Source organism: Hemicordylus capensis, chromosome 1 (assembly GCF_027244095.1).
Source record: "Hemicordylus capensis ecotype Gifberg chromosome 1, rHemCap1.1.pri, whole genome shotgun sequence".
NCBI lineage: Eukaryota > Metazoa > Chordata > Lepidosauria > Squamata > Cordylidae > Hemicordylus > Hemicordylus capensis.
In genome coordinates this window covers 337,413,338-337,439,171 of record NC_069657.1, presented here as the reverse complement: position 1 = coordinate 337,439,171, position 25,834 = coordinate 337,413,338, and the positions used below count along the sequence as shown (strand labels likewise).

At 41.8% G+C, this 25,834-nt stretch overlaps 1 protein-coding gene across 3 annotated transcripts; it reads left to right on the top strand.

Annotated features, from left to right (window-relative positions):
• Nucleotides 1-6,077: 6,077 nt before the first annotated feature.
• Nucleotides 6,078-24,697, top strand: LOC128343260 (amine sulfotransferase-like). Of its 3 annotated transcripts, XM_053292025.1 has the most exons (8): nucleotides 6,105-6,208; nucleotides 7,138-7,288; nucleotides 7,382-7,531; nucleotides 15,945-16,153; nucleotides 16,608-16,734; nucleotides 18,363-18,457; nucleotides 18,789-18,969; nucleotides 23,708-24,697. In XM_053292025.1, exons 2-8 carry the CDS (start codon nucleotides 7,255-7,257, stop codon nucleotides 23,830-23,832), a joined length of 921 nt encoding a protein of 306 aa, XP_053148000.1. In that variant the 5' UTR covers nucleotides 6,105-6,208; nucleotides 7,138-7,254; the 3' UTR covers nucleotides 23,833-24,697. The 3 variants fall into 3 exon arrangements, with proteins under 3 accessions (XP_053148021.1, XP_053148011.1, XP_053148000.1); XM_053292046.1 differs by lacking the exon at nucleotides 7,138-7,288 and having other exon boundaries at nucleotides 6,078-6,208; XM_053292036.1 differs by lacking the exon at nucleotides 7,138-7,288 and having other exon boundaries at nucleotides 6,098-6,208; nucleotides 7,379-7,531.
• The last annotated feature ends 1,137 nt before the right edge of the window (nucleotides 24,698-25,834 follow it).

Below are 25,834 nucleotides of genomic sequence, written 5' to 3'. Positions count from 1 at the left end.
GCCTGCCACAACCCAGATTCCAAAGGAATAGGACAAAGGGCGGATATCTTAGGAATTGTTGGAAGTTTATGCTTCTTTAAGGTTCCGCCCCCCACAGGGAATAATGGAAGTTTCAGCAGACCCATAACTCCACCTGGGGGGCCCTGGGGTGGCCGGGAGTGAGTGATGGTGTAGTGCACATAGGGTGCCAACCGCCCCCATGGGTTGCTAACCCATGGGGTGCTGAGTTCTGTTGTCTCTGAGGTGTTCTGAGTGTAGATTCTCTGGTAGCATATGAGATTTTCAATGACAAACCATGAATCCACTCTCATATGCTACCAGAGAATCTGAATCTACACTCAAAACATCTCAGAAACAACAGAACCCAGTACCCCATGGTTAGCAACCCACTGGGCTGGTTGGCACCCTATGTGGTCTACACCACCACTTGCTCTGGGCCACCCTGGTGCCCCCCAAGTGCAGTAATGGGGCAGGAATTATGGAGGTCCATCATTCCCTATGGGGAAGAACTTTACAGACATGCAAACTCCATTACATCTTTAAAAATCAGCCTTCTGCCCAATTCCTTTGAAATAATTCTGGCAGCTTCCTTGCCCCCACTGGGCAATACCACCCACCCTACTCTGTTCTGGGCCACCCCTTTCCTCCCAACATGAAGCTATACTTTTGCTAAAACCTCAATTCTTCCCTAAGGGAAAAATCCTATACTTCAAAAATTCACCCAAACCCAGCCCTTTGCCCAATTCCTCTGAAATTTGAGTGGTAGTTTCCACCCATTGGGCACTACCACCCCCACCCACTAGGTTTTTCCTGGGGCCATTTTTTAAAATCCAAAATGTTTCAGATTTGGATTTTGCAATTTCGAACAAAGAACAAAATTGGGGTGTTTCGGATTGGCTGGTTTCAAACAAAGAACAAAAAGGGGGTATTTCGGATTCGGGCCGAAACAAACAAAACAGAAAAAAACCCAAACGCACAACCCTAGTGCAGATCAGATCTGGTAAGGGAGCCAATCTAGGGCCTGGAAGCAAGGGTGGCCCGCAGAGCAAAACACAGCCAAGTAGTATAGCAAGGGGAGCACACTGCCTCAAGAATCCAGGGGCAATTAAAAGCCAAAACGTGTCCTAAGAGGACATTCCAACTGACCTTCTTTCCTGGCTAGGGCAGTTCTGAGGAATCACAGAAGATCCCATTGTTTGTCGGTTGCACTGTGGTACAACACAATGCATGGATCGGTTAATGCAAATGTAGTGCAAACACAGGGACTCTTTTCAGTTGGAAACACCTGGTAAAACTAATCAGTGTTTTAATGGGTACATCTCTGAATTCCTATCACCCACTCTAGCCTTCTTTTGATAAGGATGGAATGTGCATTTGCAGCCTTATCTGACTTCCCTGCTAAGATAATTAGTTTTTCCGCTCATTTGAGGGATCAGTGGAGGGGAGGTAAGCCAAAGGAGTGTCAATCCTGCAAAGAGACCTTGAATGGAGAGTCAACTGTTGTGAGTTAATTTCAGGTTAACTTCAAGTATATATGCTCTCTACCACAAGACCAGCTCTCCTCAAAGAGTATGCATCTTTCTGTGAGTAGATGCATAATGCATACCAAGAAACCTTACTCATTCGCCTAGACACCACAATCGCTATCTGTCTTACTGGGGACTCATGTATTCCGATTAGTGCTATGGCCAAATCCAAATAACTGGGATTTTAAAATAAGACACTAATAAACCTTTTTAATCATTGGTAAATATAGTGGGCAAGATCCAGACTAGGTTAGCCATGATGAAGTAACACAGAAATCAATGAGACCTAAGTTTCTCATGACTTACTTGTTCCATTGATTTCGATGGTGCTTAGTCATGGCTAAATAGTCTGGATATTGCTCAGTTTAAAGTAAGTACATTGGCCCATGTGCAGTTGTAGGAGAGAAGAAGAAGCAGGGTGGTGACCTTGCAGAGAGCCCGCAGAACACTATGGGTGTATGTTTGTTCTTCAGCTAAGTGTGGATGGTTGGGGGTAGCAATTTCTGCTTCTCTCCTCTCCTGCCCTCCCTTGCAGAAATATGCCCTTGAGGGTCACGCAGCCCTTGTTCCTGCCCGCCTATATTGGAACATCTGGCCCAGTAATTACACATTGATACCATATAGCAATGAAACAAGGCTGTGAAAATACAGTTAAGAATATTTCATAAAGCCCATGTGCCCAACCAGCCACTCCTTCTCCACTTTAAGAGATTCATGCACACCCTGATAGTCAGATCTAGCCCTGCCACTAGGTGAACTAGGTGGTTGCCTAGGGCAGCAAGCAGGAACGGGCAGCAACAGCACAGCTCATTTTTTACCCAGAGAGTAAAAACAGGGCCAGACCGCCTGCTAGGCAGTCCTAGTTGACCATCCGGGGCAGCAACCTGTGGGGTGTGCGGTTGCATCCCACCCCTTTCACCAGCACAGGTGGGTGCACACACACACCTTCTGTGCATTGTCCAAGTGAGCTGCTCACTTGCTCTCCTCACTGCCTCCATCCACCACTCCTGCTGTTACCAGCTGTCTCTGGGCAGCTGGCCTGCCATGGCATGTTATAATCACATTGCTGGATTGTGCATTGTCATCATAATGTGCTGCAGTAGGCTGGCTCCACAGAACCAGCAGGTGAAGGCAGCAAAACAGCAAGAACAGCTAGTGGGCAGGCAGGAGTGCAGCAGGCACAGCCTGCCTGCTTGCTTGATGGGGACTTAGCTGCCTGCCCACTTACCCACTCTGAGGACCGGAGGTGCGTGTCCATGTGGGTGAAGGGGGCATGGGGAAACCAAAAACAGGCTTTGCCTGGGGTGGTAGCAATCCTTGGACTAGCCCTGCTGAGAGGCAGATGGTGCTCTGGTGTGAGGGCTTCAGTGGAGGAGGCAAACGTGGTCCATTCCTTTGCATGCCGTGAGCTGCACATTTGTTTGTTTGTTTGTTTAGCAAACATATTTCTATTCGGCCCAAAACGTACATCTCTGGGTGGCTTTGACTGAAATAAAAGGGAAACGCTTTCTGTCTGGGAAAATTTTCTGGCCACCTGCAGCCTCAAGGAATCCTGGGTTGTGTGTGTGTAGTAAATGAAAAACATATAGCATTGGATTTGGAATTTGGCCAATCTTTAGCAGACATGTGGATAAAGGATTCCAAACTGGAAAGCAGCCACCAGGAATGCCTCTTCCTGTGTCTGCATCATTCAGATATACAGTACGGTATACAGATATATATTGTATTGTATATCTACAGATATATGGGACACAGTGAAGAATTTAGGTTAGATCCTCTAAGAACTTGGGTCCAAAAGGAAATATTGAATTGGGCCACACATATGGGTTTAACACTGACAAATTACTATGACGGAAAAGAAAGGCTCATATGCGGACTCAAAAAGGAATTAGGAACAAAGGAGCACATGTGAAAGAAAATCGTATGTCTGCGCAAAATCTATTGCACAACTTCTATAATGACATTTCCATAATTTTAAAAACTTGTTTTAATAACTATTTTATTCTATTGTTTTTAGTGTGTCATGTATTTTAATCTGAGACTTGTAAATATTTTAAATTTTGTACACTGCCTATAGATGTACATATAAGGCAGTATAAAAATATGATAGATAGATAGATGGATAGATAGAATGATAGACAGAGAGACAGAAGTAAATGGATGCAGGAAGAGCTTGCTCAGGAGCAGACACAGCACATGTTGAACACTGTGTTGTGCTAGTGGATACATTTTGAATTTACATACAAATACATTTTGAATTTCAGAAGAGGAAACTTCTCTAAAATGTGGAGTATGGTGAAAAGAAAGCTGAAAGGGAAAATCAGGAGAGCCACTTTGCTCCAGAGTGCATGAAGTTTACTCAAAAACCACAATACTAGAAGCCCGTATACCCAAAAGGTATGTATACCCAAAAGGAGGAAAGGTATCACTAATTCCAAGAGGATGCCAGCATGGCTAACAGGTACTGTCAAGGAAGCCATAAAAAGGAAGAAGACTTCTTTCCGAAATTGGAAGGCCTGTCCAAATGAAGAGAACAGAAAGGAACACAAACTCTGGCAAAAGAAATGCAAGGTGACAATAAGGGAGGCAAAAAGGGAGGCAAGTAAGGGAGGTTACCCCTGCTAACTATGCAAAGAGGCACCTTTTAATGTGGTGATTCTCTTTATTTAGCAGGGGGAGAATAACTGGCCCTGTCCACCCCCAGCACAGTACCTCCAGTGACTGTTGCTGGTGTCTATCTTATGTTTCTTTTCGGATTGTGAGCCCTTTGGGGACAGGACTCCATCTTATTTGTTTGTTGTTTTTCTGTGCAAACTGCCCTGAGCCATTTTTGGAAGGATGGTATAGAAATTGAATAAATCATCATCATCATCATCATCATCATCATCATCATCATCATCATCAATTCTGGACATCTATCCAGTGTGTAATTATAACAAAAGAATGTTTAAAGTAACATCAAAAAGGGGTACATGTTTGAGGCTAGTTAATCAATACATTTGACTAAGAGAGAAGCATGATGTCAGCAAGGTAAGGGGATTACAGGAGAGCAAGTTAATTTTAGCAGTGTGAGACTGGTAATTAAGCCTGACCCATTGTGTCTCTTGTGAGTTTCACAAGCACTGAGAAACAATGCTAGATTACCCCTGCCTTCACAAATCATTTACCAGGCAGTCATGAGGTCTGGTTATCACACGTACTGGTTAGGTCATCTGAATTCAGGCATTAATTGATCCCTTAATAAAATGGAATTCAGACACAGGCCTGAATTCTACACAATTCTGGGTTGATAATTCTGGGTTTAATGTTGGGGTCAGGGTGTCCCCAACACAGTGTGCTCCCCTTGGTCTCCAGTTGCTATACCATTTGGCTGTGTCTTGCTCTGCGGGCCACCCTTGCTTCCAGGCCCTAGATTGGCTCCCTTGCCGGACCTGATCCGCACAGCCCTCCTTGCTACTTCCTGGAGCTGGCTTCACAAGAACAGACATCCTTTTGATCTATCCTTGCTACCTTACTCCCTTGATCCTTTGCTGCTGCTCACTGCTCCCCGGTCCATCCCCGAGGGAAGAAGTCCTTCAGTTGCTCCTGAGCTATGAGGATCTACCCGCTACTGAAGGAAGACATGAGGTTGTATGAAAACTGCTGCGCCCCAGTCTGGGATCGCCCCATCTCTGTGTCTTCTCACTTAAATCCAAGAACCTGTTCCTCTGAGCCTCCTTTCTCTGGCCAGCCTAGAAGCTACTTTAATTAGGACATTAAGCTAAATTTCCTCCTAGCGGTTATATGGTTAATCTTGTAACATAGTTTTAGTAATAATATTGCTTTCAGTGACTCTCTTACTCCATTGTACCTCTTACCTGCAAATAAATCTTTTGTTTTTGAACCCCACCCCACCCCCTCTGTCATTTTTCTGTAAGCAGTACTTTGCACTCAATTTATTGTGATGTGGAACTGCTTCACTCTGCACTAATTTTCCCACACAAAGTCCAAACGATATTTTGGGGTGTTCACCAATCCCTCTGGGGCAGGTCCATTACCACCGGACCCAGCACAAAATCTTTAATTATTAAGAAGCAAAAAGCGTACCTGTGATTTAATTCCTAGTGTTCATAATGCATTTTCTCTTAACTCAGTCTTTACAGCGTGGTGTAGTGGTTAGAGTGCTGGACTAGGACCGGGGAGACCCGAGTTTGAATCTCCATTCAGCCATGAGACTTCCTGGATGACTCTGGGCCAGTCACTTCTCTCTCAGCCTAACCTACTTCACAGGGTTGTTGTGAGGAGAAACTTAAGTATGTACAGTAATACACCGCTCTGGGCTCCTTGGAGGAAGAGTGGGATATAAAAATGAATGAATGAATGAATGAATGAATAAATAAATAAATAAATAAGATACAGAGCATATTATGTAAGATAGTGCTCTCTGCTCCTGGAATTGCCTCATGTTTTTCTTTTGCTTGCACTAGTCTCTGTTTGGCGATATCATCTTACACAATGTTTTTCTAGGGATCAGCCCTCAGTTCAAAGATCTGAATGGCATATAAAAGTCCAATCAGCTCAGAAAGTGGTGCTCAGAAGGCAACGAAGCTGCTTTGTTGGGGGACCTCAATATCAGCATTGATAATTAAGTTCCAGGAGGCAAAAGAATTTTCTCTGACCTTTTAAAAAACTGAACTCAGAAGGTAAGTTTCCAGTACATCCCACTTTCTAGGCTAGAGGCAGCTCACTGAATGCCGGGGGGGGGGGGGGGACACCGCAGCAAGTGTGGCTTATGCTATTATGGTCAACATGCAACTTCATCAGAGGCACAATCTGTTGTATTTGTATGCTTTGTTAGTCTTTAAGATGCCACAAGGCTTGTCATCTTTCTTACAACAGGAGATAGCTATTGTTTGGGAAAGGAATGACAGGATTGCACGTCCAGCCGTTCCTCCAGAGTAGATAGGGTTTATTCATGGAGAAAGAAATGGGAATCTTGTTCCTCTTCTAATCTATATTAACATCAGAGAGTGTGCACACCAAGTTCCTCTCACATCCCACCTCTAAGTACTTATGATAACCTTCCAAGTAATAGCTAGTTCCTTAGAAATAGCAAGTGATGTGATTGTCTGCCAGGGTTAATAGCACATTTCTATTTACCACCAATTATGTACTACTTTTGTACTTGACATTATTTGATTACTAGGAAAAAATGGGTTCCATCCTTAAATGATTAAGCTGAAGAGGACTCAAACCAGTGATATAGTTTATTAGACCAAATTACGTATTGGAAGGCATCAGTGTTCAGAGTTACCCAGAGTAACTGTTCATTACCTGGGCCTCCTGCCACCATCCAGGCAGCTCCTTACAAAGGAGGAGCAGAGCCACCCCCCAGCAAACAGCCACTCCAAATCAGTCCTCTCCGTCTTTCCCTCCTTCATGGTGGCAGCAACCACCACCGCTTGACTCAGTGTATGCCCTTCCGTGCCTCCCTCATGTGCTGCTGGTCTGGTGGAAAAAAAGGGGGATGAAATAGAAGATAACATGTCAAGAGCGTAGCAAAGGATTGGAACCCTTTTGACATTTCTACTTCCTTTACCTTTCAAAATTCCCTCCCCCTTTTCATAATCAGATCAGCAGCATACAAGGAAGGTGCTGGAGGGTGGCACCAAGTCAGGCAGTGCTGGTTGCTGCTGCCATGGAGGGAGGCGGAGCGGAGAAGGTGGAGAGGGTATGTATGTGGAGGTGAATGACATTTGGCACCCTGCCTCAGACAAATGAAGGTACTGAGTCTTGAATGCTGACCGGCAAGGGGAGAGGTGAACCTTTAATATAAAATAGGTAGTTTTCAATTTTTTGTACTGTTGTTCCAGCAGTGTTAGCAATGCAGCCATCAGAGAAATATTTGTTCAAACACAAGGGGAATTATTTCCAACCAGATCTGGTTACAGCAGAATATATTGATTCCCTGGAGGATTTTGAAATCAGAGACAGCGATGTATTTCTAGTCACTTATCCCAAATCAGGTAAGACTGGATATATATTAATGAACACAGGTCTACTACTATTAAACAGTTTAATATTTAAATATTTAAAATGTTTTGTGTACTAACCCAGCGATACAGTTAAAAAGTATTTTCATTTGGGCCACCCCAGCCTGTTCTTCATTTACAGCCAAAATGAAACTTGGATACATGACCCAACAGTTGCTCTCCCTCTCTCTCTTTTTTAATTAAAGATTTTTATTTAAAAGTAGAACAAGAAAAGGGGAGGGGGGAAGCCTTCTCCACTCTTGAGCTTCCAACAACTACGTATTGTATATTTCATATAACAATCCAAAATTTCACATTCCCCCTCTGATAATAATCTTTTCGCTCTCAGTGTATATCACGAAAGGCAAAGATGGGAATATGGGTAATACAATGGTTAGGCAACTACTGATATACTGCCCTCGGCCCTCAATTTTAAAAGAAATCAAATCTTGAATATGGATTTAGACCTTGTGCTATATTAAAATTTATGAGAGGTTCCCAAATTGCCACAAATGTTTCATCTGAGCTATTCCGCAAATAGGTGGTGAACTTAGCCATCAAAGCATACTCCCATATCTTTAATAGCCATTCATCCACAGTCGGGATTATCTTTGACCTCCAATTTGCAGCGTAAACGATCCTAGCTGCTGTGCTCATGTATAAAGACAGCTCAGTGTATTTAGTGGGAATAGAAGGTTTAGTCATATTTAACAGAAAAGGCTCTGGTGAATAAGAAAGGTTTATATTTAAAATTTGTTTCATTTTAGTGTGAATTTTTCACCAGAATTGCCGTGCTTTGCGGCAAGTCCACCACATATGATAAAATGTGCTAAGGTGATTCTTGCATTTCCAACAGTCTCCCGGGTAATTGCTATCCATTTTTCTAATAGTTTCAAGGGTTATATACCAACGAAAATACATTTTATACGAATTTTCTCTTAAAGTACACTTCCAGTGAATTTTATATTCACCTTCCATTGATACTCCCATTGTTGAAGATCAGTTATTCTGTTTAGGTTTTGCATCCATTTAATCATGCAACCAACAGTTGCTCTCATGCAGTCCTTGTTGCCCTTGGCCTTCCTTGCCTCTTTTCCTGTGCCAGGCCTAGTGCACATCTTTCTATTGTGTCCCCCCTTGGGGCAGAATCACACCATCTTGATTGCATATTCAGTGGCTGACATACTGTGCAAGGGAATGTGGGCATCTTGAGCACAAACCTTGCACATGTGTACACACTGGGGGGAGGAGCTCAACATGGATGCCCAACAGCAGAAATTTTAATGAGCTCCTCGCGTTTTTCCCCCTTTAATGCTTTTTATCTCAATGTTTGATGATTTAAAATTTAGTTGAGCAGCTTATCTTATTCAACTAAATACCAGAGCTGATTTTTAAGCCTTTAAAACTGCCAAAATAATTACCATCCTGTGGAGGATGAGAAAGAAGAAAAGACAAAGAACAAGTCCTGTTGCCCCAGCGGAGCAGGAGAGACTCTCCAAACAATCTAGAATAGACTGTTTCTTCACCGAAAAAGTAAGTCTCACATCTCCTGTTCCCTTACAAAACAGATTTGTCCCCCTGGAAGAAGCAAGTTTCTCATCTGAGATTCTCACAGGGGAGACAGATGACAGATTACAGGGTGAACTCAGACTACTGTCCCACACCAGCAAGGGTAATGGATCCCTACTCTTGTAATATTGTAATCTTACTAACGGCACTTTTCAACATCTTACGAAGTGCCTGAGCAGGGGCGTAGCAAGGTTGGAGTGGGCCCAGAGATGAGATTTTAAAATGGGCCCCCACCACTCAAAGTCCAGGGCCTCCGCACACCCCAGGCCCCCAAGGATTTAAGTCTGATATTTCAAAATAAGTATGCTGCCTGGAAATACATTTCACTGAATACACACATGCACACGTCACATATATAGTGATATACATTGAGTACTATACATTTGTATTACTTTTAATGCCTAGAACACACTAGAAAGATGAATTATTAAAATGGACCCCTCGCTGCAGATTAGCAAAGGAGACTTTCAACCATGCAGGGTGAACCTATGTTTGTTTTCTCAGAATTCTGAACAAATTCAGTCGATTCCAGGAGGTTTTTCACAGGAGGCTTTTAAAGCTCTTTCACACACATCTCCTCTGGAATGGAGGTGCTGCATTCACATGTTGGCCAGATTTACCCTGAAGTCCCTGCGAGTTATTGGGGAGCAGTTCACACACAAGAAAAATAAAATAAAATAAAAGCACAACACATGCTTCTCACTCAGACCTTCTGGGTTGCAAAACAACTTGAACATAAGTGTATTTATAAATGAATGAATGAATGAATAAAATAAATATAATACTGTTTGTTCCAATAATTTTTGTAATTTTCTGCCATGAAACAAGCCACTTATAGGACTTAGATAGCTTGGAAAATTTACTGGCTAAAAAAAAAATCTGTTTTAAAAGAAATATCCAGAGACTTCTCAGTCCCTCCCCCTGATATCAAAGCTCTATGGCAAGCAGATCCCTATGTATCCGGGGGGCGGGAAAGGTAACCACAAAAAGGAGTTCACACTCTACCTGGCAAATGCTGGGCAGCAAGGGGTCTGCTGCAGAGAACACTGGTGGCCACTCTGGCTGCCTTCTCCTTCCTGGCTGCTTGGGCCCTACTTGAGTTCAGGCTTCACAGAGGCCTACAGGAGGCCTCCGTGGAAGCCCCGCCCACCCACCGATCAGCTGAGAGGAGGGAGAAAAGGAGCTCTTTGCAGCTTGTCTGCTGCTTCTATTGCGGCCAGGAGAACAAGCAGGAGAGAGGGAGAAAAGGGCAAGTGGCTGAGGGGCCTTGGGGCTGGGCAGGGGGCAATGGGGAGTCATGTGAGGTGCCTCTGGGGGGGCCCTCCAGGCAGTGGGGCCCCCAGACAACTGTCTCCCCTTGCCCGATCATTGTTACGTGCCTGTGCCTGAGTCGGCTGGAGAGTAAAATTGATTCTATTGAGGCGCTCTTAGTGAGAAGGATACCAGGGGACTCCCTTGTTGATGATGATGATAAAGTAAAGGACAGTCATAATGTGAAGTCTCAGCTGTCCAGCTGCCTATCTTTTCCTTTGATCCCTAATACAATTAATTACCAATTACAGCCTTGATGTGTTTGCCTCCAAATCGATCATATTTAACTCAGCTGTGACAAATGGGCCCATAAAATGTCGATCCTACATTTCATTAGGCAATTAACTCGGCAGAAGATTCAAAGCAGAGACCTTGTTTCTTATTATTTTTTGTCTGATATGGGTAATTATCAAAGACTAATACTGACCTGCAAATCAGCGTGGTTGCCAGGGCTATTACATCGCACGTCAAGCGATTTGGGGCGATTTGGGATAAAACCCAAGAGATGTTTTGCCAGTACTAGCATATTGCCTTTGGTCACAAGGGGGTTAAAAGCTCAGCCTTCAGCTCGTTATCCTGCAAACCCCTTATCCAAGTGTGTGGGGAGCGGAAAATCATTAACCCAAGCAGTGACTCAGGCAAAAAAGCCAAGGTCATCCTCACCACAAAGATCCAAGCAAAACAATTTTGGAACACATTTTACAGCCAGTGGATTTAGTTACAGCTCCTGCTGCAGAGTCTTCAGACACCACTGATGAACAACAGCTCATGGATACGCTCTCTCACTCATTAATTAATTTACATGATACACTTACGAATATAGTGGACGATTTAGCCATATTGGGGGAGAACACAAATGTTCTTCCATTGCCCCTGGCCCCTGAGAGCCCAGCAAAAACAAATAACATAGCAGAGCCTCATGATAAAGGAAGTCATATAACTGACTCACAACCTTTTGGTGATTTAAGGAAGAACTCTGCCCTTATAAAGCAATCCACTCTCGCCTTACAAGAAGCTGGTCAAATTGTCCCTGACCATCTGGCTGGCCTTTTGTTTGATCCTCATTTTGGCCCTATTTCGGCTTTGTTGGCTCCAACTTCTTTTCCATCTTTTACAATGAGCCCAAAGGATCCACCACACCTGAGATCCAGCTTGGTTTCTGACAGTTTAGCTACCTTTTGTACAGATGATCATGATCTTCCAGTGCGAGATGCTTCTCTTAGCCAAGTGAAGAATACTGAGGAGTCTACTCTCCAGGAAGTGGGGGCTCCTGACAATACCACCTCTCTCCCCGCAGCCTGACTGTTACCCCTACATGATGAAATCTGTTTCTGTGTTTGGAACCTGGCCAGTTGGGAGTCCAAACTACGAGATCCTGATTTGCATTCATTTCCAGATTTGACATTATTCTAATAATAATAATAATAATAATAATAATAATAATAATAATAATAATACGATTTCTATACCACTCTTCCAAAAATGGCTCAGGGTGGTTTACAAAGAGAAATAACAAATAAGATAACAAATAAGATGGTTCCCTGTCCCCAAAGGGCTCACATTCTAAAAAGAAACATAAGACACACACCAGCAACAGTCACTAGAGGTACTGTTCTGGGGCTGGAGAGGGCCAGTTACTCTCCCCCTGCTAAATAAAGAGAATCACCATTTTAAAAGGTGCCTCTTTGCCCAGTTAGCAGGGGTAATCCAAAAAACCTGGGCCCAAAAAGAGCTCTGCCTGCCTGGCTATAAGTCATTGTCCTTGGGTGTGATTGCGGGGAAGGCTAGAGGCAGGCCTCGTTTGGCTGTTTTGATTTCTACCACGCTTCAATTCAGGTCTCTCCATCTTGGCAATCTGGACCACCTTGCTATGGCAGTCCAGGTTGACACTGGAGATACTTCTATTGTATTGATGAATGTCTATATTCCACCTACTAGAACACATGCAGAAATTGGTGCTGTTTGGCACAGACTAGAGACCTTCATTAATGAGATTCAATTGGATTATCATGACTCTCATTTAATTGTAGCAGGGGATTTTAATGCCAGGATTGGTCTGGATGATAATTCCCTTTTCGCTAAATTTCATCAGTGCCCTTCGTCCTATGATATTCCTTTTCCCCTCCTCTCTAGAAAATCTAAAGATCTCTTGGGGAACTTTTTGGGTTTAAACCTTATTAAAACTTTTAGAAGGGCAGATCTTCATCTACTCAATGGGGCCACAGCCACTGACTTCCTGGCTGAATTTACTCACTGGGCAGGTTTAAATCCTTCTCTTTTAGACTATATGGCTGTATCCCACAATTTATTACCATTTTTAGGGCATTTTCGGATGATTACTCAGCCTGAGAGTGATCATTCCCCTTTGACATTGTCTGTGATATGGAGGGAGCCTGCCCATCTTGAGAGTTGCCAGGCTTCCATTAATGAAGAAGAGCAAGGTCTGGCTAGGGTGAAATGGTCCTTGGCCTTACAACAATGTGTTGATACACTTCTATTGTCAGTGGCGCCTCCAACCTTCGGGCGCACCTAATTGTAGGACAGCTTAATGGCAGTGACACCTTTTTTTAGAGCGATATAAGCGTTTGGTTGATCTACTTATGCCGGTTCTAGCCAATACAATTCCCATTTCCAACAATACTGTTAAATATACCTCCTATACCTGGTTTGACCATGATTGTCTGGAGGCCCAAAGAAAGTTAGTGCATACATTTAAATCTTACACTGAGGGCCCTACGAATATTTCGGCCTAGAACATATTATCTTTGAAGAAGCAGTATAAAAATTATTGAGAAATAAGAAATTACAAGGCAAGAAAGCAGAATGGGCTGACCTGATCAGCACCTCCAAACTTAAGAACCAGATAAATTTTGGCATTTGGTCTCACGCCCTATAGTGAGGGTTCCTTCTACTTTCAATTTAATTATCCCAGCTGGGGTATGGGAACACCACTTTTTAGCACTATATAAAAAGGAGGGTCCCTCTACAGTTATCCTGGATTATAATGTTGATCAACTACCAGGTTGGAGTCTGGTTTCCGTTTCTGAAATTGAGAGCTTAGTTAAGAAATGCAAGGTGGGCAAGGCCCCAGAGTCAGACTACATTACAATCGAAATTATACGTAACAATATGGAATGGTGGGCCCCTCTATTAGCCTTGTTTTTTACCTTTATTGACTTGGCCACCAAATTTCCTAAAGATTGGGGCACTGCAATAATTATTCCAATTTATTAAAAAAGGGACTAGCGATGATCCCAGCAATTATCGGCCGATTAGTTTGCTTAGTGTCATCAGCAAATTGTACACCAGACATCTCCTGGGAAATTGCATGAGTGGTTTGATTCTGGTGACATTATTTCGGCTGAACAGGCGGACTTTCGTGAGGGATGTTCCACCATCCAGCAAGCATTTACTTTACAGCATCTAGTTGAAAAATATTCCTTTAGGCCCAAGTCTTTCCTCTTTGCAGCATTCATAGTTTTTAAAGGAACTTTTGATTCCATCTCAAGGGATAGATTATGGGCTAAGCTAAAGGAGTCAACTATTGAGTCACGTTTATTGCTACTAATAAATAATCTCCACGTTAATGCCCGCCTTAGAGTGCGCTGTAGTGCGAAAGGACATCTCTCTGCAGAAATACCTATGTAGAGAGGAGTGAGGCAAGGCTGTATTTTAGCCCCATCTCTATTTAAATTCTATATAAACTCTTTAGTCTCCCACCTGAACGATTCAGCCCTTCACCCTCCTAAATTGGCCAGTAGACATGTCCAGATACTACTCTATGCAGATGACATAGTGTTACTTTCACAAACTAAAATAGGGCTAAGGCGTACCCTAGCATCTCTGAGTTCTTACTGTGCTAAGGAGGCCTTAGAGATAAATTATTCCAAAACAAAGGTCTTGGTGTTTTTCCAGGCACCCAAAGAACTTTAGATGGTCTATAAACGGGCAAAGAATTGAACAGATGAGGGTGTTTAAATATCTTGGGGTGGCCTTCCACTCTAGTGGGGGCCGTAAAGCCCATCTTAATACTGTTTCTCATAGTGCACAGCAGTCGGCAAATGCCATTAAGTCTTTTCATTTCTCAAGGGGTGCCCTTTTTGTTCCAGTGGCCATTAAACTCATTATCACTAAGGTAAACCCTCAGATTCTCTATGGTGCACAGTTTGGCTCTTATGGCAACTTTACTCCTTTGGAAGTAATCCAGACAAGGTTTCTAAGGGGTATTCTCCAGGTTCTCTGTGGTGTTACTAATGTTGCTTTCCGAAGAGAGGCTGGGGTCACCACGTTAAAGCTGAAAATTTGGCTGTGTATAATCAGATTTTGGTTGACGCTGGTATTTTTTCCTACTGGCCTTGCCCCTCTAGTATTAGTTGATAGCTTTACATCCAAATGGAAAACAGCATAAAAACAAAGTTGTGTCATCTTGGTACATCCCAGGAAGGACTTATAGGGCGGGGATTCATTCAGGCTATTCAATTTATTAAACAACGAGCTCTAGATATAGAGCTTCAAGAAGAATCTGCACGCGTGACAAGAGGGCTATATATAGGCCCTCAAGGTTTTAAGCTTAAACCCGCCGATTTTTTAGATAACATTCTAGTATTTAAATTTAGGAGAACATTAACCCTGGCCCACCTCAATGTACTTCCTACAGTGGTCTTGGAAGGAAAATACAAGCAGGTACCTTATGCAGCACACCTTTATCCCTGTGGTGCAGGTGAAATAGAGACGACTGCGCATGTAATTCTTCATTGTGAATTTTATAGGGATAGTCATTCTAAGTTTATTTTACCTTTGCTAAAGAATTGTACGGGCCACACCGATCTTTTTTACTTAGAGTATCTGCTGTCCAATTTTAAACCTGGGATGACTGTTAATGTGGCCAAATTTTGTTTTACTGTATGTAAGCTTCATAAAGCCTGCATTACTTAATTGAATATTTTGTAAAATGTAAAGATTAACTGGTCTATAACTAATAAACACTATCTGTCAATCTATCTATCTATCTATCTATCTATCTATCTATCTATCTATCTATCTATCTATGTGTACACACCTGCAGTGGTGCTGCACTGCTGTGAAAAAGACCTCCATGCATGGACTTGTGTGACACAACATGCAATAGAAAAAATGGATGTCGTATCACACAGTTCTGCCCATAGAGTCCTTATTACCTGTAGGGTGGTAGCACTTGGCATTGCACATGCACAGGGGCACGGGTGCTGTTCAAGCCCCCTGAGTACGCTTGTTCTGTAGACCTCGCTCCAGCCATTAGGAGTGCCATAGGCACTCACGTGTACAGTGGGGAAAGCAGAGAGGAAGACCCAACCCTCTGTTGTCACTGACCCCCTCCCAACCGACCAACATGCTTACAGTGCCATTTGTCTGAAGGGGGAGGTGTTGTAAGGGTCATCACTGGCAATTCCATGTGCTGCAACAACTACCAATGTGATATTCCTTCTAGAGATGTATGTATCGGGTGGTTTAAAAATATGATTAAATAAATAAATATTCCCCTTCACAGGAACAATATGGTCTCAAAACATTTTGAGCTTGATTCATCATGAAGGTCACCGAGATGGAACTGAAGATACAGATTTATTAGACAGAGTCCCATTTCTGGAGTACAATATCCGCAATATGGATTTCGACAAGCGCCCATCGCCTCGTCTCTTTTCTAGCCATCTGCCCTACTATCTAGTACCAAAGGGGTTACGAAATGGAAGAGCAAAAGTAAGGCGAGCCACTTTTTAATTCTGTTAAATTAAACTTTGTTTTCTCCTCCTTTAACATAACATGCCCATTTTCATTGACAATATAGACTGTCTCAGGACATCTCCACACTTCTCTTCCTTCTTTGGTCTGGATGAAAGACTCTGAGGGCCAAACCATGGCTTATGGGAGACATCCCTTCCCCCCAGAGCGGCAGTCTCAGCCATGCATATAGCACAAGGCTGAATGACAGGAGGCCAAAAGTCCATGAAACATCTGACCAAGCACCTTCATGGTGAACAGTTTTATGGATACTCTCTTTATTAACTCATCTAAAAGGAAAATGACCATCAACCTAATCTAATTTGAGTAAATTACTGCAAAAAACTAATGTAAAACATCTCGATCTCAATGGTAAGTACTTTGTTCATATCACTGAATGGTCTGAATTTTAAAATATTGTTTTTTTCTGCAGATTATTTATGTAGCGAGAAACCCAAAAGATGTAATGATCTCCTTCTACCATTTTTCCAAATGTGCAGTGAAATTTGAAGAAGTAGAAGACTTTGGTGTGTTCATGGAGCGGTTTTTATCTGGCAAAGGTAAACATTATTTGCTGCCACACCCTGATCTCTGTACCCCTTCTCTGCATTTGAGAACAAGCTCTTGAGAGCACAGGAAAAGAGTATTCAGCTTCTATGAAGAAGTTCTGTACTATTTTAAAAAAATTCAATAGCGACCTCCCTCCAATCAATAAAAACATTTATTCTATGAAATGTTAATTCAGTAGCTGGCATCCAGCCTCATCAAGTGATTGTGCAAACGAGCTGCACAAGGGCAAAGTTGTGGTGCAAGCCAGTTCTGCTCACTCTGGAACTTGCATTCCAGACCAGTGTTGCACTCATGCGACCATCCTTCCACTTGTGCAACACGATGTGCAACTTGTGCTGTGTCTGTTCCTGAGCAAGCTCTTCCTACTTCCATTTAATGTTGTGTATGAGTGCAACTTCTGGATTTTGTGCAGACATATTATTTTCTTGAGCATGCGCTACTTTGTTCCCCAAGTGCTTTTTCAGTCTGCATACGACCTATTCTTTTGCATAATTGTATAGTGTCAGTGTTAATGTTTGTAGTGATCAGTCACTGACCAGCCCCTCCTATCCCCTAAAGCATTAACCAGAAGTTAACCCCGTCCTGACTTACAATCCCTACCTCTAACCAGATCTGTCCTTGTGGCCAAGGGGTTGAGACTGTGACGAACATCCTTTTATATTCAGTGTATAGGGATTTTCAAATCTCTCTTATCTCACCCCTCTTATAAAATATCCCTATAAGAACGCATGATAGATATGCATCCTTTTTACTAGCTTGTGTACCCATAATGCTGTGTGTGGCCAAATTCTGTGTGGCCGCATATGAGATTAGGTCTGAGCTGGTTTGAGTTATTGGTATTATGACATTATATTTTGTATTATTTATGTTATCTTTATTGTGATCTGTACTGTCTTTCTTTTATGTTGTTGGCTCAATGAATGTAATAATCTTATCTATCTGTCTATCTATCTATCTATCTGATGTCACAGAAAGGTGCATACACACAGAAAGATGAATACTCTCCTAGGAGAGCTGGTCTTGTGGTAGCAAGCATGAATTGTCACTTTGCTAGGCAGGTTCTGACTTTTATAAGAAGTCTGATTTGGATTTGTCATTATTCTTAATTATGCGATTCACACACACACTTCATTTTGTTTCATTACTTAGGATAACCCAGCTGTAAACTCATGGTGTGTTTGGAATCATGGCAGATATTCCCCTTATGGCAGATATTCCCCTCCTGGCAGATATTCCCCCTGGTGGCACAGTGGTAAAATTGCCGCCCTGTAACCAGAAGGTTACAAGTTCGATCCTGACCAGGGGCTCAAGGTTGACTCAGCCTTCCATCCTTCCGAGGTTGGTAAAATGAGTACCCAGAATGTTGGGGGCAATATGCTAAATCATTGTAAACCGCTTAGAGAGCTCTGGCTATAGAGCGGTATATAAATGTAAGTGCTATTGCTATTGCTATTGCTATTAATGTTATCGCTGAAACGGGGCATTTAAAGCATTCATTTCTGATCTCTAGTTCAACCAATTTGAACTACAACTTTACTGCTTGCATCCTAACACCACCCGCTATCATTTACATTTATTCTAGCTTTCACACCAAAATAATGTATCTATCTTCTATCAGTTCTTGATAGTTTATGGCTGGATCATATCGAAGGCTGGTGTGCTCACAGGGGTGACTTCAATATCCTGTTCCTAACCTATGAAGAAATGAAGAAGGTAAGACCTAGCAGTATTATTCAGCAAGAGCTACCCAATGTATGATGATTTTTTAAAATCACTGGACTCGGAGGGTTTTACAAGAGGGACACATCCCTGCAGTGTTTCTTGATACTTCTCTCCCACACCCCGCTTCAGCTTTTGAGCTAGCCAAAGGAGGCAAAACAAATGGAAAATCCCATACTGGAACTGGCCCAAGAACTCAGCAACGTCATGAATAGCTATCTAGCTTCTCCATATCTGAAAAATGATGTCTTGTCTATTTTTGTTTGTGGGCCGATATGTTATGCAATTGTGGATTGTCTGGCATAAAAATTGTGTCTCATTTTAGGATCTGGGAAGTGCTGTACTGAAAATATGCAACTTCCTAGGAAAGAGGCTGTCTGAAGAAGAACTGGCCGATGTTGTGGAGAAGGCTGGATTTGATAAAATGAAAATGGATCGCAGAACAAACTATACGACACTCTCCACTGATATCCTAGATTTCAGTAAAGGAACTTTTCTTCGCAAAGGTGAATCAAAAAGGGTTGAAATCTGAGGATGTGCCCAGTAGCCCGAGACCCACAGCTGCCACCAAAATGATTGAGAGGGGGAGACTCCGTTTTTAAATTCTGGGAAGGTGGTAGATATCGAAGAAAAAGAGCAGCACAGCACTAGTTCTATCATTAGGCAGAGATAGCCTTAGTAGATCAAACGACTCACAGTGAAGTCCAAAAACCCAGTGATTAACTTGGGCTGTTTTTGTATTTCATGCCTGGAATCCTCAACTTCGTTGAGCAGTAAGCAACTCTAGTGGCAGCATCTACACATGGCCTTTCTGGCATTTCTCTTTGTACACATCTGCACCTAGGTCCAGTCCAAGCACCCCCTCCCATTATTGCAAACAGGGATCAGCAAATTTCTCTTTTGCCGGGGAGTTCACCTGCTTTTTTACAAAGGCAGCATTTGCTGTTTGTTCTTGACTTTTCTACTTTAGCTCTTATAGCATTTGTTCTTAGTGCCTGTTCTTGTGAAGCCAATATTAAACCCTCAGTTTCTTTCTTCAAGTTGCCATTCTTAAGCCATTGCCGGGTCTTGGTGATGTCTGATTTTCCACTTATATTGTACAAATATTGACCATGCAGGGGCTTATTTTTCCATTTTTCTGCTTGGTTCTTGACTTGTTTTTTCTTGTAGGCCTGCTTAGTTTCATTGGTGTTTAATAGTTTCTCGTTATTGACCATTTTAAGTGCATCTTCTTTACTGTCCTTGATATATTCTTCAAGGCCTCTTTTCTCCTCCTCTACTGTTTGATGGACGTAGCATTCCTCTTCCACCTGAGCTGCGAGGGAGGTATAGCCTATCTACATCACTGTGGGGGTGCAGAGCATGATTGATGGTCATGATTTTCCTGGTCTTACGATCTAGCATCTCTAGCTCTGCCTGGGTCCAGTCTATTATTCCTGCAGTGTATCTGATAACAGGTATAGCCCAGGTGTTTATGGCTTGTTTGGTGTTCCCGCCATTGAGTTTGGACTTTAGGATTTTTCTGACTCTCCTGATGTATTCACTTCCAATTTTTCTTTTAACTTCAGCGTGTGTGTTGTTATCAGCCTGGAGAATGCCCAAGTATTTGTAATGTTCTTTCTCTTCCAGGTTCTTGATCTTGCTTCCATTCGGCAGTTCTATTCCTTTCGTTTTTCTTATTTTTCCTCTGTTCATTATAAATGCAGCACACTTGTCTAGTCCAAACTCCATTGCTATATCGCTACTGAATATACGGACAGTGTTTAGCAGTGATTCAATTTATGACTGGGACTTTCCATACAACTTCAGATCATCCATGTACAGCAGATGGTTGATTTTACTTGATGTTTTAGATGTTTGGTATCTGAGACCTGTTCTGTTTAGTATTTGTGAAAGTGGAGTCATGGCAATTACAAACAACAGAGGGGATAGTGAGTCCCCTTGGTAAATGCCTCTTTTAATGCTAACCTGTCCAAGTGTCTCACCATTGATTGTTAACTGTGTACTCCTCATGCTCATTGCTTTTTAAATAAATATCAATGTTTTTGCTGATACCAGTTGTTTCTAAACATTTTAGTATCCATGTGTGAGGCAATGAGTCGAAGGCTTTCTTGTAGTCAATCCATGCAACACTTAGATTTGTTTTTCTTCTCTTGCAGTTTTCTAAAATCATTTTGTCAATCAGCAGCTGGTCTTTTGTGCCTCTGGTGTTTGGGCAATTTCCTTTCTGTTCAACTGGAAGCTGTTTGTTAGTTAATAAGTGTTGCATCACTTCATCTGCTATTATTCCAGTTAATTTGAACATGGTTGGCAGGCAGGTTATCGGTCTATAATTACTCGGAACTGCACTTTTTGCTGGGTCTTTCATGATGAGATGAGTTTTCCCAGTTGTTAGCCATTGTTCAATATCACCTCCTTGCAACATGTGATTGACTGTTTTGATAGTTGTTTATGGAGGCTTGTTAGGTGTTTAAGCCAAAAGCCATGCAATTCATTGTCGCCTGGTGCAGTCCAATTTTTAATTTTCTTTGCTCCTTCACTTATTAATTCTGGTGTTATTATTAGATCTTGCATTTGTTAGTTACATTTTTACCCTATTTCACCCAGTATGCTTTTTTATTATAATCTATTGGATTGTCCCATAATTTCTCCCAGAATGGCACTGTTTCTTCTTTATTTGGTGTTTCTATGTTATTTGCAGTTTCTCCTTCTATGCTTTGGTAGAAACGTCTCTGATTCGACTGGAATTGGAGATTCTGCCTGTGTTGTGTAATTCTGGCTTCATATCTGCTAATCTTCTTTGACACTGCTGTTATTTGCTGCTTGATTAATTCCAGGACTTCTCTAATTCTCCTTGAACCTAGGTGGTATTTTTGGATCAGATACTGTTTGGTGTTTTCATTCTTCAGCTTCTTGTCTTTCATATCTTTCATTTGACTAGCATCTGATCTAAGCCTGGAGATTTTATTTTCTAGATATTATAGACAAGCTCTTGTGTTGTTATTGTTGCTGCACTGTACATTAGTTGGTTTGTTTCTTGCAAATTATTGGTTGTTATTTCTGCAAGTGCAGCATTGACATCTTTTAATGCCTGAGCAATTTTTTTTTTGGCAACTGTTTTTAGAGCTGGAAGTCAAACCCTGGTGGTTGTTTGGTTCATGTGCTCAGTTATTTTTTGCTTTAGTTCTTGTTGCTTTTCTGTTAAACGGCAATTGGGTTTTTGAGGTGAAGGCAAAGGGGAGGTTGGCTGGTTTTGATTTTGAAACTGTTCAGCAACAGTGGCATCCTCTATTTCCAACACCTCCTCCACCTGCGCCTGAGCAACTGTTTCAGTTGGTGGTAATTCTTCTTCCATATCTTGAGCCTGTGTTGCTCTTTGCAGTTCTTCCAGCAAAACTTCTGTGAATACTTTATTTCTTATTATGAATCTTCTCTGGTCTGCTAGCCTTTGTTCTGTTATTTCTGTATCTGGATGCTTCTCCTTCAAAATTTGATCCTGAGTCCTGTTGCCAACTTGCTACCAGATGTCCAGAGACTCCAGCATCTGGCGCAGTCCTTTTTGACCCGGGCAACGACTGATCCAATATAGATTTATTAAAGTTACGTCTCACCATATTGTTGATGGGAGAGGCACTCTTCATCTGGCTCCCCTGGTGAGAACTGTCCAGTATGGTTGGACCACTGGCATAGCTCTCACCTTCTTCAGAACACGCAAGCCCCACAACCACGCCAAGGCAGTGCCTCACTGGGGGAATATTTATTATTATTATTATTTTATTTTATTTTATTTTATTTTATTTTATTTTATTTTATTCTATTTCTATCCGCCTGCCTTGAGGCGGATTCCAAGCCATTCTATCCAGAAGGTGGCAAATTCCATGCATTATAAATACGTTCTTAATGGTGTGGCATTAGTCACTGAGTATAAATTGCCCCCCAAAAGGCAAGGGTTAAGTTATGAAGATGTATAGCTTGTGTCGAATAGAGCTGTGCTGGACTGACCATCTGAAGAACAGGATGCCTTCCAAGTGTAAAAGAATATACATCTCCAATACTGATGTGCTCATTTCCTGGAGTTCTTGACAGCTAAGTTGTTAATTCAGAAAGGTCAGGAAATGCACTGCATATCTGTGTGCTCCTGAAGAGTGTTCTGCTGTTCTCTTGTGAAAGGAAGGATTCCTTCCCTGATTGATTCTCCTTTTGAAATGGGGTCTGCTCACCGGCTACAGCTCTCTCTCTCAAAAGGAGAGGTAGGGGTATCCCATTCAGTCTTCACTATTCTGACCTTGGGGTCTCATGCGTTGCTCATGTGCAGTGACCAGCTGTGGGTTTCGCCAAACCCAGGCAGGTGAAAGGTTCACCATAGGGACTACAATTCCATGGTCTTGTGATGTATAGCCACCCAAAAGATCAAGGGGTGCTCTCCAGGCTACCCTGCAATTCGGTTATCTGGCAACACTCTCTGTTCTAGAGGAGACAGGCAGCCCGGTCCTCTTCTTATTCATCCCATAGCAGCTTTCATATACCACGTACAGCAGGAAGTCCAAAGCTTTTCTCCTCTCAATCAGTCCTTCCCTTTAGATCCTGATTTCAGATTGAGTCCAAGTGTTGCAGAGTAATTACCTATATTCTATAAAAAGTTGCATAGGAAGCTTGGCTTTAGATGCAGAAAACAAGAGCTTGAACATTTATTATTAAACAATAGCTAATTAATGTGACTATCTCCAAGGCAAGCGAGGGAGAACCCCTGTGTTTGAATTCTTATGAGTATGAAGCTGAAGTGAAGCTTAGACTCCACCTGCAAGCCTGAATATACATACATACATAAAACAAGCATGCCTAGAACAAGAACCGAAATAATGCTACAAAGCAAATTTAGAACACCAAGGATTTCTTTAAAGATGCGTCTTTAAACTTGGTCTGGGCACTGCTACCAACACACAGCATGGCACCAATTGTTCCCATTGCATAACCTCTGACATCGGGTGCCTCCTACAGCACCTGGGCAGGAACCTCACTTGCTACCTTGTGCTGCTGTCAATAACCCTCAGCCTCTTGCCAGCAGAAAATGACTCCATCATAGGATTGAGCCGCTACACTTTTCATGCAGGAAATTGCCCTAATTATTTGACAATCCATTCCAGTCATAAACAAATACACACATCCTCAGTTTCATCTGACCACTATGGTCACTATGGTCACTTCTCTCTCTCTCTCTCTCTCCTTCTTTGCTTCTTGTGCCAGGTACTGTTGGAGACTGGAAGAATACAATGACGGTGGCACAGAGTGAACGCTTTGACAGCGTTTTTAAGGAGAGGATGGACAAGTTGCCCTTCAAGTTTTGCTGGGATATCAATGATGAATTATGAGGACACGACCATGTTGAAAGAGAACATGAATTCATGCTTTGTATAAATTTATGCCATGGATGAATAATGCATACTGGGATCTCTATATCATACACTCAAAAAGAAATAAGTCAACCCCTCTATATATTAATCTATAACAAACACTGTTGATATGGGTGTCCTTTGTGTTGACATAAGAAATCACATAAATCCAACGACACACTCAACTTCTAATGGAATCAATAAGATACTTCATGAAGATACACTTGTGAGGATAATACTATCCATATTATAAAAGTTAATACAATATATATCGTACAAATCCACAACGGTAACCTGCTGACCTCCATTTTGTTGTTAAACTTTGTCAAGTGGATGACAATCTTAGAGAAATTAGAAAGCTTCAATGCAACTTGATAACACTTGCGGTATTAATCCATATCTTCCACTGATGTGTAGAATCACCTCTGTTGCTTCAGGAAGATATACTAATACAACCAGCTTGCAACAGTCTAATGGAAACAGAAATTCCATAAGCTTGATAACACTAATGATATTGATCCATATGCTCTCTTCCAAGAAATATTGAAACTCACTTATATTCTAGTTAATGAGCCTATGCACTATATCTCAGAAATTTCACAATACATCTTGATTCAAATGACATATTATAGAAATGTGAAACAAAAAACCTTGATAAATGTCACAATACATAGATGCATCTACGATATAGATATATTGAAACAGCCTACATAGCGTAACATGATAATAAGATAGAAAACTATTCAAGCAGCATCTTCTGTAATCCCTTATTAAATACTTGATCTGAAAAAACATCAAAAACTCAATACAAAAGACAAAAAAAAATTAAAAAAATTAAACTGGTCTTAAATTGACTTTAAACTTATTTTTATATTATTTTAAGCTGATGGTTCTAAATGTCTGTCTGTCTTGATTGTTGTACACTGTCCAGAGCATTTGGATGGTTAGGGAGGTATTGAAATGAAATGAAATGAGATGAAATGAAATGAAATGAAATGAATAGAATAGAATAGAATAGATCCAATCAAAAATGAAAGTATAGAACAAACAGATTGTACAATGATGAAAATGTCATCAATGAATCTACTATAGCATAAGGCCTTTTTGTAAGGATTATTAACATCATTCAAAATAACTTTCTAAATGGGTCATATAGAAATCTGAAATACTGGAGCAACTGGGCTGCCCATGACAACCCCCTGAATTTGTAAAGAGTATTTCAAATAATGTCGAATCAATCCACCAAGAAATGTGTAGGAGGGTTCCTGTGGGTCTAGAATCGATAAGATGCTATGACCATTCTAGCACCTTCCTGTGGAATTGATGTGTACAGAAAATGAACATCCAAAGTGACGAAGGAGAATGTTGAATGAATAGATAAGTGTTCTATAATGTTGATGAAATGCTTTGTATCTTTCATGTAAGATACACATTTGGAGAAAGTATCAAGACTAGGGCATTCCAGTCGGCTCTGGATCAGGTTGCACGCCTTCTTAAGGAGCAGGTTTGCATATCTGCTCCTAGAGAACCAGGTGGCAGCAGTTGCCAGCTGCCCCTTTGCTCTCCTTTGGCTGGTATGTCACCTGCACCCCTTCCTTGAAAGGCTGACTTCGCCTCTGTCAACCATGCCTTGATCATGTTGCATTTACTATACTATCCTACCAATATTTATATAACACTTTTCAACAAAAGTACTCAAAGCACTTTACATAAAAACAAATAAGATGGTTCCCTGTTCCCAAAGGGCTCACAATCTAAAAAGAAACTTTAAGTAGACACGAGCAACTATCATACCTGGGTAGGGCAGGCAGGTATGGCAGGAATCACACCGTTGGTGCAAGGGAAAAACAGTAGGATGTGCATAGATTTTCACTGGCATCACAATCCAACAGGGATTCACTCCATGGGAGGTGGTGTCCATGCCAGCACAACCAGATGTAGTCCCCTCTCTCTCCTGCCATCACCAGTGTGCAGTTAGGGA